This window comes from Hirundo rustica, chromosome 5 (genome assembly GCF_015227805.2).
Source record: "Hirundo rustica isolate bHirRus1 chromosome 5, bHirRus1.pri.v3, whole genome shotgun sequence".
In the NCBI taxonomy this organism is placed as follows: domain Eukaryota; kingdom Metazoa; phylum Chordata; class Aves; order Passeriformes; family Hirundinidae; genus Hirundo; species Hirundo rustica.
Window position 1 is genome coordinate 7,665,907 of NC_053454.1, and position 13,456 is coordinate 7,679,362.

General features: G+C 42.5%; 1 protein-coding gene across 4 annotated transcripts; it reads left to right on the top strand.

The window, feature by feature from the left end:
* Positions 1 to 261: 261 nt before the first annotated feature.
* On the top strand, positions 262 to 10,413 carry LOC120753348 (neuropeptide-like protein C4orf48 homolog). Of its 4 annotated transcripts, none has more exons than XM_040065446.2 (4): positions 262 to 500; positions 2,820 to 2,965; positions 4,702 to 4,790; positions 9,881 to 10,413. In XM_040065446.2, exons 2-4 carry the CDS (start codon positions 2,842 to 2,844, stop codon positions 9,950 to 9,952), a joined length of 285 nt encoding a protein of 94 aa, XP_039921380.1. In that variant the 5' UTR covers positions 262 to 500; positions 2,820 to 2,841; the 3' UTR covers positions 9,953 to 10,413. The 4 variants fall into 4 exon arrangements, with proteins under 4 accessions (XP_039921380.1, XP_039921379.1, XP_039921381.1 ...); XM_040065445.2 differs by having other exon boundaries at positions 2,823 to 2,965; XM_040065447.2 differs by lacking the exon at positions 262 to 500 and adding an exon at positions 524 to 764.
* Positions 10,414 to 13,456: the final 3,043 nt, after the last annotated feature.

A 13,456-nucleotide genomic window follows, 5' to 3' on the forward strand; every position in this document is an offset into this window, starting at 1 on the left:
TCTGAATTTAGCTTTGATTTGACGAAATCACTTTTATCACCTGCATTCCATTGTATTCCTGCATGCAGAACAAGTGCAGTCATTGCTGTCCTGGAGTGCAGCTCATAGGGGGGGATAGAAGTGCAGGCTGGAAAAGAGAGGTTCTGAGTTTGGGCTCAAGCTCCCACTCAGAGTTTTAGTGGCTGCAGCTGCTCCTGGCAGCCCAGGGACTGGAATCACAGAAACACCTGGGAAAGCAGGAACGGGTGCTTATGACCCCTGTAGCTCAGAACCATTCAGGTGGCAGGCAGTGCACAGAATAATTCCTGAGGGCAAGCCCTGGTCTGTCCTCATTTCCCATAAAGAAGCTGTGGTTTGTAATGGGTATTTTCAGGCTCTAGAGAAGCAAGTTGCTTCGATCAGGCACCACATCCAGCTGCTCAGACTTCAGGAAAACCGTTCAGCAGACTTCAAGAGGGATTAATCAAATGGCCTGGCTTTAAAAACCTTACCCAAAGCAGGTGAGTCACTGCTGGATCTTGTATGTCAGAGCAGAAACATCCTTCCCCAGACCTGGGAGACACAGCCTGTGCCTCTTTAAATCTGCGCTGTGTGCTGCAGTGCTCTGCATTGTTGCCATGGCAGAAATCTCCCCATAGTAATAACCTCTTTCAGAGAAGGTTAGAAAGAGACAGTGCACATGCTCAGAAACGCTGCACTTGTTCTCTTAGCAGTTTCCAGCGGCCATTTCAAAGAAACCATCACAAAGACAAGAGAAAGACCAGGTACTGATATTTTTTCCTTTGTTAAAGGGGGTGACTTTTCTCTTTCATAGAAGTCCATGCACAGATCTATCTCTGTTTCCAGTTGCGTAGCAGAGAGACCACCCTTGAAGCCTGTCATGATTATTCCTTGCAAATTCCCATGCAATAACTAAGAGGCAGGAGTTAGGTGTGATTTAAGATGATTGCTGCATGAGAGAAGCTGCTGTTTGCAGTGGGGCTCACATACAAAGCTGAGCTGACTCTGGGGTGGGTGATGGGTAAAGTACCCAGAATAAGTTTAACAGTGTGTTTGGTTTGTTTCATTGAATCTTTGTAGTACTCATAGTCAACTATGAGAATAGCCTCTGCTCCTACTGATCAGGAGGCTTCTTCATCAGGTACTTCCAAAAGAGGCTGGTGTTGTCCTAATTTACCATTACTTCGAGACACTCTGCTGCATCCTATTGCAAAGACTGGTATTTTTGATTGTACTTGTTTTGATTGCAGATCACCATTAATTAAAACAAGAAAAGCCAAGCCACTTTTAGTGATTTTAATCCCTTTATTTTAGGGATTGTAGACATAAGAAAAAGGATCACATCAGATCTAAATAGTGGGTGGGACAGGAAACCCAATATGAGGGTATAAGAAATTACATTACCCTCTCTTTTTGTTGCCATGGGTTCAAGTATATCTGTGGCTACTTGTACATGTTTGTCTCTTGCTTCTGAACCATTCATTCCCTCCTCTTGTGTTTAGGTCGAGGTGCACAGGAAAGAGATGTGTATAATGCTGTTCCTTCCCTGGGCAAATTGCAGGTTTGCACATGCTGCAAGTGTTGGCTGCAAGAATTTTCAGCTTCACTTTTAGCTGTGTCTGAAAAGGTGGATTGCACATGTTGAAGAGCAGCCTTGTTCTGTTCTGTGTTTGTGGCAAAATGGGGAAAACCCTTCCTTCTCCTGCCTCCCTCTACTGCCTTTCTAAATGTGAAATACAATCTGTTCTGGGGAGTGCTGTCCTCTTGCATTCAGTACATGCAGATCTAATGCTCTTATGCAACATCTCTTGCTCAGTAAGCACCAACTTGAAAATCAGAAAGAGACAGAATGTTGTCCTGCTTTCCCACAATTAGCTGAATGGGGTTTTTATGTGGATTTTTTTGTATTGCCATAACTTAGCTTTATTTAAGTCTTCCTTCCATTTTGATGTACAGGAGGGAAAGGTAAACTTGGTTGAGCTAAGAACATCAGTGTGCCAGAATCTTTGAGGTCTCTAACAAGCAGTTGCAACTAGAGCCAGTCCCTTTTGCTCTGAACAGTTTACCTGTTGGATCAAGAAAATACCTAATTTGAAACTTATTTAAAAACTTGCCTCTCTGTGAAGGGAAACTGTTGCTGGACCAGGTTGTACCAACCTCAGGGCATGGTGTGGCCTGGCTGTGGTGATCAGGAGCAAATAGACAGCTGCAAATAATGGCCTGAAGCCCAGATTAGGAGGGGAGACAGAAGGTCAGAGAGTTTTGATGCATTTACTATTAGAAATTCTACCTATGAATTTGTGGAGGCTTAAGAAATTTTTTTTCCATCAAATACTTTCTTAAAGGAGTTTTTATAGTTAGCATGCTGTATAATGCTAGTGGTTACTTTAGCTATTATGCTTGTGAAAAGATGATGCAGTAAAGCAAGCCAGAGGCCAAAGACCTTGTTTCCAGATTCTGTTTCAGCCAGCTCTGTAATCCCTGCAGTTTTGATCTCAAAGTCTAGCAGTGAACCAGCTCTCCAGATTCACGTCTGTGACTGTGTAGTTAGAAGAAAGTCACAGACCAGGCAAAGCTGCTGGCATCCTGGCTTTCAAATGAAACCTAGGAACTTCTTATCTTCTCTCCCAGTTGAGTTTTATGTACACTCTGGAAAGGTACAGAGAACTTTTCTCCATGCTCTAGATCTTCTGGTATTTTGTTTTCTTTCAGAGGAGCACTGACAATGCTTTAGCCATCAGGAACATTCAATTCTTTGTAACAAAAGCCTTTGTGTACCTGTAGTGTTCCTCACTAGCCTGTTTATGTCTCCTGACTAGCAGAGAAGCACCCATTCCCAAGATGCTGGCACCCTGCCTTCTGAGAAGAGCCGTCCTTACAGTTCCTTTAGTTTTCGTGGTCGCACTACTGGTCACGGAGCCTGCTAGAGCTGACCAAGAAGCAGGGACAGCCATTCCAGCTGAAAGTATGTACCACCCTGCAGCCCTCTCCTACAGCCCCCACTGAAGTTCTCATGTTGCAGGACTCTGAAGTCTGCCCAAATAACTCAAACTATTTTAGATATGCTTTGCCTACATTGTTTTAAAACCGCAATGTGATAACCTACCAGTGCTGTTTTGCTCCTGCATCCAAAGCTCTTCACTCTCCCGTCCTTGTCTCCTGCCAGTTGCTGTCTTGCTTGTAGCTGAAGTCTGCCACCTTTTCTCTTGTCCATTGTATTAGCCCTTTCTATGCCAGCAATTGTTGTGTTTGCTTTTCAGAGACTTGTACTTTTTCAACTAATATCGACTGTTCGCTATATTTTGTTCTTGAGAATGTTTGCTGTTTTAAAGTCAGGAATTTTTATTTAAAAAAATTCACAATGTAGATGCCAAGAAAGCATTTTTTTTCAGCCCCTAGTCTTGGGGGCTTCAACCACCTAAATTTCCTTTACTGATCTGTGTTGAGTTTGTTTTAGTTTATAAACATAATGACAAGTCCTTGCATCAAGTTGTTGATGTGAAAAACTGCTGTCCTCTCCTGTTGTCCACTGTAAATAAAGTAACACTGAAGTTGGGTAATGATACAACAATGATGGAGCAGGTCTTTAATAGTGTTTAATATGGGGGGGTTATATATTTTTTGGTTTTTTTCTCAGTCAGTTAAAGAATAAGGCAGGCTCCGTTTCTCCAGCAGGCAGAATTCCTGGTTGCTGGTTAGCACTCAGATCATGAGCTGGAAGCTCAGTCTCCAGCATGTCAGAGGCATGTACAGTCCAGCATCAAGTGTTTGCAAAATGAGTTTACAGACAAGCCACAGGCACAGCAGAATTTTCCAACATTTGTCTAGATTTCATCCTTTCATTCACACCAGACCCCAAAGAGCAAACTAAACCTGGGCTTAGAATTTCTCACTTGTGCAGTATTTCTGGTGAAGTTGTCAGCCAGGCACAGGCACTGAGAAGCAAAATTGGGAGCAGATGTAGGGCCTGATGAGTTCAAGATGTTTTGTCCTGTCTGTATTTGCTTGCTCTCTGTTAGGGCACAGATCTGTGTTACGTGGTGATCACGGCAAAGAAAGCTTTGGCCTTCAGTCTGGGTGTCTTGATCTGGGAACACTCTCTTAAACACTCCAGTAAATCCAGATTGCAGCAGTTCTGCTTATCAGCAATGCCTGCTAATAACAGGGTGTTTGTTTGGGCAAAGCTGTATCATATTCAAAGTTAGAGGCTGAAGTGGTCTATCTTTATGATATTATAGTCAGTTTTATTCCATTCATTTTCTATTTAGAGCTCACATCTCCTAATCACATTAGATTAGGAGATGAGATTTTTCTAGGGAACTGGTTCATGTTTTCAGACGTAACTTCTGAAAAATCTGAAGATAAGGTTGAAAACGTGCCTGGGGTTAGTGGAGCAGAATGAAAGGCTCAAGGGTTTAATGTTTCCATACAACAAGCGGTGGAAGGAAAAGTGGAACAGCAATATAACAGGAAGAAAAATATTCATGTAAATTTGAAGTAATTATTTTATAATTGAGAGACTGGGTGGGCCATCATAGTGAACCAATTACAATTACCTGGGTTGTTCGCTAGTACCTACATCAGCACTCACTCTGTGGGCTCTTTTCTGTAGCTCTTTCTGATACTCAAAATCACTGTTTAATCCTTCTAGTTAATTCTTTATGCCATACAATCATGATTCTCTCCTAAATGCTCTCATAGGTCGCCCCTGTGTTGATTGCCATGCCTTTGAGTTCATGCAGAGAGCTCTGCAGGATTTAAAGAAGACAGCGTATAATCTAGACACAAGGGTAAGGAAACATTAAATGCCTTTTTTAAAAATTTTATTTTTCCCCCAATATAAAAGAAAATTCTGTGAATAAAGGTAGATAAGGTGGATTTGTTTTGCACACTTGGTGAACTTTACTGTCCTGTGGTCTAAGGTGAGACTGGTAAATTACATTTCTTCTGCTTTCGGGTATTAGGGACAATAGGAAGTATAGGAAAGTGTGAACTGACTATCCTTCTCTTTCCAAATTATAGCCATTAGTGCTGCTCTTCTCACTCCAAATGCTGAGCACACACCTTTGTTTTTATGTCAGGGGGAGTAAGGTGAGAGTATCATTTATATTTATTACCCAAAAGGAAAGAGCCAGCTCAGACAAAAAGCCTACTAAAATAAAATACTCTCCTGCACATGCTTTTATCCTGGGGGAGAAGCTGGGGAGGGGGAAACGTCATCTGTAGAGAGTTTTTACATTTCTCAGATTTCATAATGATGAAAAATGCCACAAAGTAGAACAGGCCAGGGAATGAAACTTGTTTGGCTTGCAGTCAGTGTGCAGATTCTGCCAGGGTTGGTACCTTCCTTCTCTGGGGGCTGCTGAATCTGTCTCTTGCTGCTGCAAGCTGCAATCTGTGCCTACCTGTGTCCCAGCTGCTGTCAGATGGTGGTGTCCCAGGAGGGTGGCTTTGTCCCCACCTCCTGTGTACCCTGTAGCTGAAGTGCTATAGATACACTCCTGCACAGATTGTTCAACAGAAGGCACTGAAACTTCTCTGCTTTTCTCATCTATGGTCAAGGTTGTTCACAGCTCAAAGCCCGTGAACTATTGTCTTTGAGGAATGGTTTGAGGTTACTTCAAGCAGGGTCCTTGATGTTTAGGTGAAAATACAAGTGCATGAACGAAGATGCCTTGAATTGTGACATACTACAAAGAAAATAAACAAATATTTCAGCAGGACCAGATTGGTATGTAGCACATTTACAGCTAAACAAAATCTGTTCCGTAATTACAGGTCAAATATATTTTGGGCTTCATGAAGAAATCCCACTAATGAATCTGCTGAGCACTTTATACGGCCCAAACAAGATGTTCAGATTGTGCTGTAAAGTGGTTCTAGCACACCTCTTCCTTCTGCAAACCTTTGAACTTTTCAGCAGAATTTTTACATCTTGATGCAATTTTTACATCTTGATGTGTGTCTGGCTATGGCAGTGACCTTTATGAAACCTTCAGCTTGCAGATCAAGAGAAATTTTATAAAACACAGATATCCAAAGAAGAAGTAGCAATAAGAACCCCAAAGTTAGCAACTGTGTTTTAATACTTTTTAAAAAAATAAAAATAAAAGACAGCCAAAGAAATAAAATAAGGATAGGAAAAATGTAAGTTAAGATGAATGTCTTATTATTGGCTTTCACGTTTGTAGATTTGATAGCAAGACTGAAAATGTGATATATTCCCATGAAAACAAACCTATATCTTTAAAATCTAAATAATTGAATTCATATTGAAATCCTTCAGTTCCCCACAATGAGAACAGGCCTATTCCAGTCATTGAGCTAGGAATTCTGCCTACATCCTCAAAAGACATGGAAATATTTAGTAGTTGAGGACTTCTTGGAACTGCCTTCTAGGGTATTTTCATTCTTACTTTTATTATTCAGCTGTGGCACAATTTAATGCAAACTGGGGTTTAGGACCACTGCTTTCAGCCACATATATATTTCACATTTGACTATTTTAGTCTGTTTTGCTGCTTTGTGGGGTAAATACTCCTGTCCCTGAAAATACAATTCTCTTTGTTAATATTCCCACTGGAGACATTAATTTCCTTGAAAAACTCTCCTTTGTTTGCAGGCAAGATTGTTAGATGATGACTAAGCAGCTCCTAACTGTGTTGGAAGGGGAGGGATTCCCAAAAGCTTAGAGAGGAAATTCTCATTTAATTCCTCCTGCACATCTTACCCTGCAGTTCTGTACAGGAGAAGCCTGTACATCATTTCATTGCACAAGAATATTGCTCAAGAGCTCTCACACTTCATTTGGCCCTGGGTTGATCTACATGCTGTCTCAAGGCAGACTGAGTCTGGCATAGATCACAGACCCTTTTATGAAGGCCATAGACTGGATCTCCTTCCTTTTCCCACATTTGTGTTTGTAGCCTACACTGGTGTGATGGTCCCTCACTGATTGTCAGGCTGGCTGCATGAGAAGGGTCTCAGACCACTTCTCATGGGCTGATTTCTGCACATATCCGATGTTTACCCCTCTGTGTACTGTTTTTGTTGCTGCTGGCCCCTCAGAGCAGGCTGCAGGCTGGAGTAGTTGTTTTGGCAGTGAGAGCTAACTCTGGGCAATATTTTCTGGGGATATCTGTGGTTCAGCACTCAGCCAAAGTGCTGTATGTGATCATAAACTGGGGAGAGGCATCTTGTGCTGCTGGCAGGGAGCTGCTCCCAGCACAACCACTGAGCCAGTTCACAGCCAGCCCCCTGTGGCATCTGGAAGCCCCTCAAGACAGAGCCCAGCAGGGAATCCACTATAAAACAAATCCTAGAAAAGAAATCCAGTCCATGGGCTTCACGCTTCACTCTAAGTGAAGTGTTCACTTAAGTTCACTTGTTTTCAGAACTCCAGCCCATTTTTCAGAGTTAACCGGTGGACACTGCATTACAGCTTTAAAGAGACCAGTAACTGTATTTTTAGCTGGAACTTAACATCTTTTTTTTGTAGGTTCAAAATCTGATTTCTTTTCATGGTTTTTGCTTGGATTTGTTGTTTTGTTTTGGGTTTGGTGTTTTGGTTGGGTTTTTTTTGTTTTTTTTTTTTTTTTTTTCCTGTTTTGGTTTGGTTGGTTGTGTGTTGCTGTTACGGTCTGGTTTTGTTTTCTTTTTTAAAAAATATGTTTTCACCCACCAGGCAGTAATAACAAATCTATATGCAAATAGTTTTGTGATCATACTCACAGAACAGTCAGCAAACCTGTATTTACTGACATTCATCTTGTTCTTTATTGCTTTATAAACTGTCAGTGGTTATTTTGAACGTTTAAAGCACAGTAAGCTAGATGTGGCCCTGAAAATAAAAAGGAAAATGTTATTATAGATATATAAATGGTAAGCAGCCTTGGGGCTCGGCTCTAAAGATGTTGGCATGCTGTCAACCTCCCTTATTTAAACCATTGCAAATGATGTCAGTGAGGTGGTGAGAAGGTGGTGATTGAGTGTCATTTCAGTGATTAGCAAAGCCTGATCAGATCTTTTCAGTTTTGCAGGGCAGCTGAAACAATCAAAAGTGATACCTGATTTAATATAAAACCACAGGGCTGTGGTTTTTCTGGAGATTTATCATCTGGGGAAAAAAGCCTGAGCAGCAGATGGCTTTTCCTGCACTAAGAAGGCAAGTGGAGAGCAGGATGCTTCAGCCCAGCTCTGCTCTAAGTGCCTTTAGCTGATGTGGGTCAATGGAAAACACATCTTTTAAAGCACAGCCTTTCATCCCATGGCAACTCCATCTCATACAAAAATCACAAGTCAGGCAGGTTAAGGATGGGTTTGATTGGCGTTTAGAGATGGTGGTCTTTATGGTGCCCTTTTTTTATGTGTAGCTGGTTGCACCAGTAAGGATTAATTTGGTGAGTGGATTTCCCACAGCTACTGCATCCCATGATAATAGGGGGGAGTTCTCTCTTGGATCAGGCTGCTTTGTAGGTACAGCTTCAGCTCATGATAGAAAAACTGAGGTGAAGATATGGTGTTGAGGTCAAACACCTCTGCTGCATCGTGGATCTACTGAAACAAGTATTCCAGACAGCCAGGAAAACATCCAAGTGTATTCTTGTGTGTGTGTGTGCAAGAGAGGAAGGATTCCTGAATTTCCTTACGTAGCCCTGCTGTCCCCTCCCTGGTCCTCAACCCTTTCTCACTCAGGTAGGCTGAGCATGATGCCTTGGGAAGGCTGACCTGGAACAGAGACTAGGCAGAGCTAAGAGAATAAAGTAGATATTTATTAAAAGGCATAAGGGATACACCTTGGGCTTTACAAGAACCTGGCCAGGGCTACACTCAGGGTGGACCCAAAATGGTCACAAAATGGACGACCGGTCACAAGGTCTCACACTTTTATAAGTTTGGGTCCATTTGCATATTGGGGTTAATTGTCTAATTACATTTTTGGATTATAAAGTCCCATCCTTATTGTTTTCTCTCTTTAGTCTACTGTTGTTTATGCTTTGGGGCCTGAAAACTTGTACCCGTTGTCCTTGGTCTCCATCTGCGAAAGGATTTGTTTTGTCTACCTGCTCTGTGAAGAGAGCTTACTCAGTATGAGGCTCAGAGCTACACCCCTAGGCTCACAGAATCTGAAAAATGTGAAAGCTAAAACTTAAGGCATCAAGAGGGTGCAGGCCTTTCTGATCATGCCCAGCTCCAGCTCTGAGAAGTTCCCAATCCACCCTCATTGCTTCAGAAGGAGGGATCTGTGGACAACAGAGATCTCCTGATATTGATGAACCTGTGTTCAATGCAGAGACCTCTGCTTTCACCAGTTTGGGACCCCTTTCCTTAGAGAAGCCAGAATCCCACCACGTGTTTGAATGGTGATGGCCCTGTGCCAGCTCAGCTCCTCTCCTCTGTTTTAGGTTCCAAAGCATGCTATCAGTAACTACTGAATTTTTGTATTAATGAAACAGGAGAAGTTAAAGAAGTGAATTTCTTCACTGAGAGTGGGTTCAGGCTGTAATAGTCTAAATTGAAATTCTGAGTCAGTTTTTAATTAAAATAAAATTTCTGACATGATTTGGGAGGGGGGTTAAGCCTCTAATGAACTTCTGAGATTATGCTCCAGTTTGTGCTGGTGAAATTAGATTGTAAGAAAGAAAAATAACTTTTTCCATGTCACAGGAAGTCATGCTATGTTGGTATGCCAATTAATCCTACAAAAGCTAAGTCATTTTGCAGAGCAGTAAACAGTAAGTCTGATTTTTACCCCAAAATTCCCCTCATACCACTAGTTCCAAATTCTAGACTAAGACTGAAATGGACTTTTCTTTTGGAGCTAATTACTTTTACAATGCTGATACTTGTTTTTTGATAATGTTGTTCCTCCCTCTTATAGACAGAAACTCTGCTTCTTCAGGTGGAAAAGAGAAATCTGTGTGACTGTGTAGCTGCCAATCTACTGAACTGAATCCTGGAGACATCTGAGGAGAGTCACCGGTCCAGCAGTTTTTAAAATGCAGCTGTATAAAATACAGCTGTATGGAGTTCATGTTGCAAGCATGTATGCCCCAATGTACTGATGAGACTGGGGGCCTGTGTCTGATGTATTTGTCTGTTCTGTATCTTTTTTTAAAAAGTTCCCTCTTTTCCCATTTGCTGGATTGCCAGTAAGGGCTCAATTCAGTAAATCTGTTTCTGATATTTTTGGGGGGGGGTGGGGGGGAGAAAATGTACCTGCTTTGATTTTTAAATCAGAATTTGCCAAGTGTAACCCCCAAGATAATTTTAGAGAACAGTGCCCCAGAGACATGTACAGCTGTTTTTTGTCTCTAATATGAACATATGTCTGTGGCAACTTACCCAGTTACATTGAGACATGACATTGTGGTCCCTGTAGGCTTTGCCTGTGTATTAAAGATGATGAAGTCCTCTCTGTTTGTTGTCTGTGCTGTGACCACCTTCAGGCTTATTGTAGCTCTGTCACCTGTAATGGGGTGTGTGTCATGAGGAGTTACATGTCTGCTGTTTTTGGACCAAAACAGTTTATATCTCAGTGCTGAGCCTTCTGTTATCTTGCAGAAGAGTGTTATTTTCTTTAATTAAAATGTTTGGTTTCTTTCCCTCCTTCCCTGGACACCCCATTCTTAACCTAGAGAATTTCTTAGTAGCTTTATTTTAGCAGGTCAAATGGATAGAGTAAAAAGGAGACTCAGGGTAGGACTAGGCAACCTGGCCAGTTCCAGCTGTACCAAATGCTGCCACCAGCAGCTGCTCAGCATCACACTGAAGGACAGCTCCATGTGGTGCCAAGAAGTTGCTTTGGTGAGACTGTGCCTTATTTTGCTTCAAGTGAAACACAGTGATTAGGTCACATGTATTTGGTCCATCCTCCAAATGTTTTGGTTTTCCCTCATAGTTGCCTTTGAAAACTGCTCCTTTTGTTTCAGGCACGAAGAAAGACCTTTGTACCTGAAAGCTGAGATTGTTTCATCCTCACATCTACCCCTTTATTGTAAGAAACTGTGTCCACTCACATGTCTGAAATAGGCTGAGCACTGTGAGTAGGTGCTTGGAATTTGTCTGATGTGATTTACAGCTGTCTCGAATGATTCCAGCATTGAGACCTGGCTTGGGAAGTGGATGGGACATCTGAAGGTAAAAAACTCTTCAGCCGAATTTGGAAGAAAATTCCTGCCTGTGGCATTGCTTCTGTAAATAAATTGGTGTGACTTTGCTGGAAACACAACTCCTGCTCTGCCACTGCAGCTGTAGGTATGGTAACAACAGCTGGGGAGCAGGGGTACACCAGAGGGTGCCTGAGTGGCAACCCAAACCTGTCCAGAGCTGGGAAAACCAACCCCTGTACACTGAGAAGTGCAGCATGCCCTTGTGTGTGTGTGTGACCAGAACACAGGCCAGCAGAGAAGCCCAGTGTGAATGGGAGAGAAGACTCTGATGTTATCTTTCCAAATTCCCTCAAGGAGCAGCTGTGCTGTGTGTTTTTCACTAAGTCCATTCACACAGTATGGGAGCACTGGCAATGCTCATTTCGGGCTGCTTGGCAAAGTCAGTGCAAGCCTCAGCTGCAGCTCCCGTCCAAGAGACTGGCAAGGGGCAGCAGTCCTTATCCATGGCAGAGCACTCTCAGGATTTCTGGGAGCAAAGCCTCCTTTGGAGGGCTGCAGCTGGTCCTGGCTGCAGTACAATGCCTTCTCAGAGCTCCTTGGCTTTTGCTGCACTTGGCTTGTCCCCATTGTTCTGGCTTGGCTTTGTTCCCCTGCTTTGCTCTGAACCTGTCTTCTCTCTCCTTTCCATTTCAACCTCCATTCCCCCTTCCATTCTGGCACTGCCCTTCCTCTAGTCCCAGGGATTTCTCAGTGCACTCCAGGCCCCTCAGTCTGGTGACACCTCAGTCACTGCAGGTGTGGGTGATGGGGCTGATTCTCCTCAGGTCAGCAGCCTCTTTAGTCCAGGTGACAGCGCTGCCAGAGCAATGAGCGACATCAATTTACCATGGAGTGAGCAATGTCAGCATCTCATTCCCAGGGAAGAGGAATTCACCTGTCCAGGGAAGACATTATGTGGAGGGACCTCTTTTTACCTAAAAATGAACATTCCTATTACAGAACTTGGAGGAAGTCCCAGAACAGCTCCTTTTCAGATGAAAGGTCTGCTCATGAAGCTGAATTATTCTGTGGACTGTCGCCCAGGCTCATGTAATCTTGCTGGCTCGTTGCAGGGGTGGACAGGAATCCAGCCATATTTGCCAGATGGAAGCACCTATAGATCTTCATTAATTTTTTCCCTTGGTGATTGCACAGACACTGGCTTGAACAAAAGAAAATCTGACCATTTGGAATTCTTTCAGTCATTTTGCTGTACCTCTGCTTTATGATTTACTTTTGGAACTGGGGAAGTGAAACATGGGACAGAATTGGGCTGTTGAACTAAGAGAAAGCAGCCAGGAGGGGGATTTGCTCATTCTCTTCCTCAGAATCTGAAAAATTCAATATTCCTTTCAGTCTGCAGTAGCTCCAGTACAAGCAGGATTTTCCTAGTGGATATTTTTGCATGCTCTTTTAAAGTCCACCTTATCTATTATCTTTTAATTCAATTACTGCTCTGTATTAATTATTGTTCAAAACCATCCAAGTGACAGGAGAGCAGCTAATATACCACCAGTTCTGAAAAAGGATTGGCAGGGAGGTGTGGGAATTACACCCAGCAACTAGAATATCTGTTCTGGGCAAGTGAAAAGAAACTTTTGAAGATTTTGAATATGTAAAATCAGGTTTAGTATGACAGAGTGACAGGACTCAAGACCATTTCCATAAAGAACAAGAATACAACAGAACCATATAAAATGCTGACAAATGAGCTAGGATAAACAGAAGCAATGTGTAGATTGGGAACCTACAGTCTAGTCAAGAGATGGCTGAAGAGGATGCCAGGAGTTTATGAAAATAAAAGTGACTAGAGAATGCTTTTTACTGTCCCTTTGCGAACAAGCAGTGGCATGTACTGAACAAAACCTGCTGGAGGCAGGGCCACAGCAAATATGAGGATGGTGCTCTTGACCCACTGTGTGTTCCAGGTGTTGGAAATCTGCTGCTGTGCCTCCTTCAAGATGTGCATTTTTTCCTCCTCAAAATCCAAAGGTTCCTGTTAAATCCAAACTGTTGTTACACACAAATATAATGGGGTCATAAGAAGACTCATGCATCCTTCTCGCTGTCCACCTTGTCCTGTTTTATTCCCTGTTCTACATTATGAGGTGCCTCTCACTTTGTGATTGCATTGAAAGATCTCTGGGGCAGAGAAATTCTGTCAATTGCACTGTCAGGTGGCCATCACACCTTTAGGTATTGTCAACTTATTAAATAAAAATCACAATGTAAAATATTTTGGCTTGTTGCTCCACTTTCAAGCATACTATTCATTTACATGGGTTTGCAGTTTGATCTCCATGTAG

Bases quoted from the DNA above. Each gene is read 5' to 3' on its own strand.
- LOC120753348 (XM_040065446.2), top strand. From the start codon at position 2,842: ATGCTGGCACCCTGCCTTCTGAGAAGAGCCGTCCTTACAGTTCCTTTA. The intron at 2,966-4,701 runs GTATGTACCACC...ATGCTCTCATAG, and splicing joins GACAGCCATTCCAGCTGAAA to GTCGCCCCTGTGTTGATTGC. The intron at 4,791-9,880 runs GTAAGGAAACAT...TCCCTCTTATAG, and splicing joins CGTATAATCTAGACACAAGG to ACAGAAACTCTGCTTCTTCA.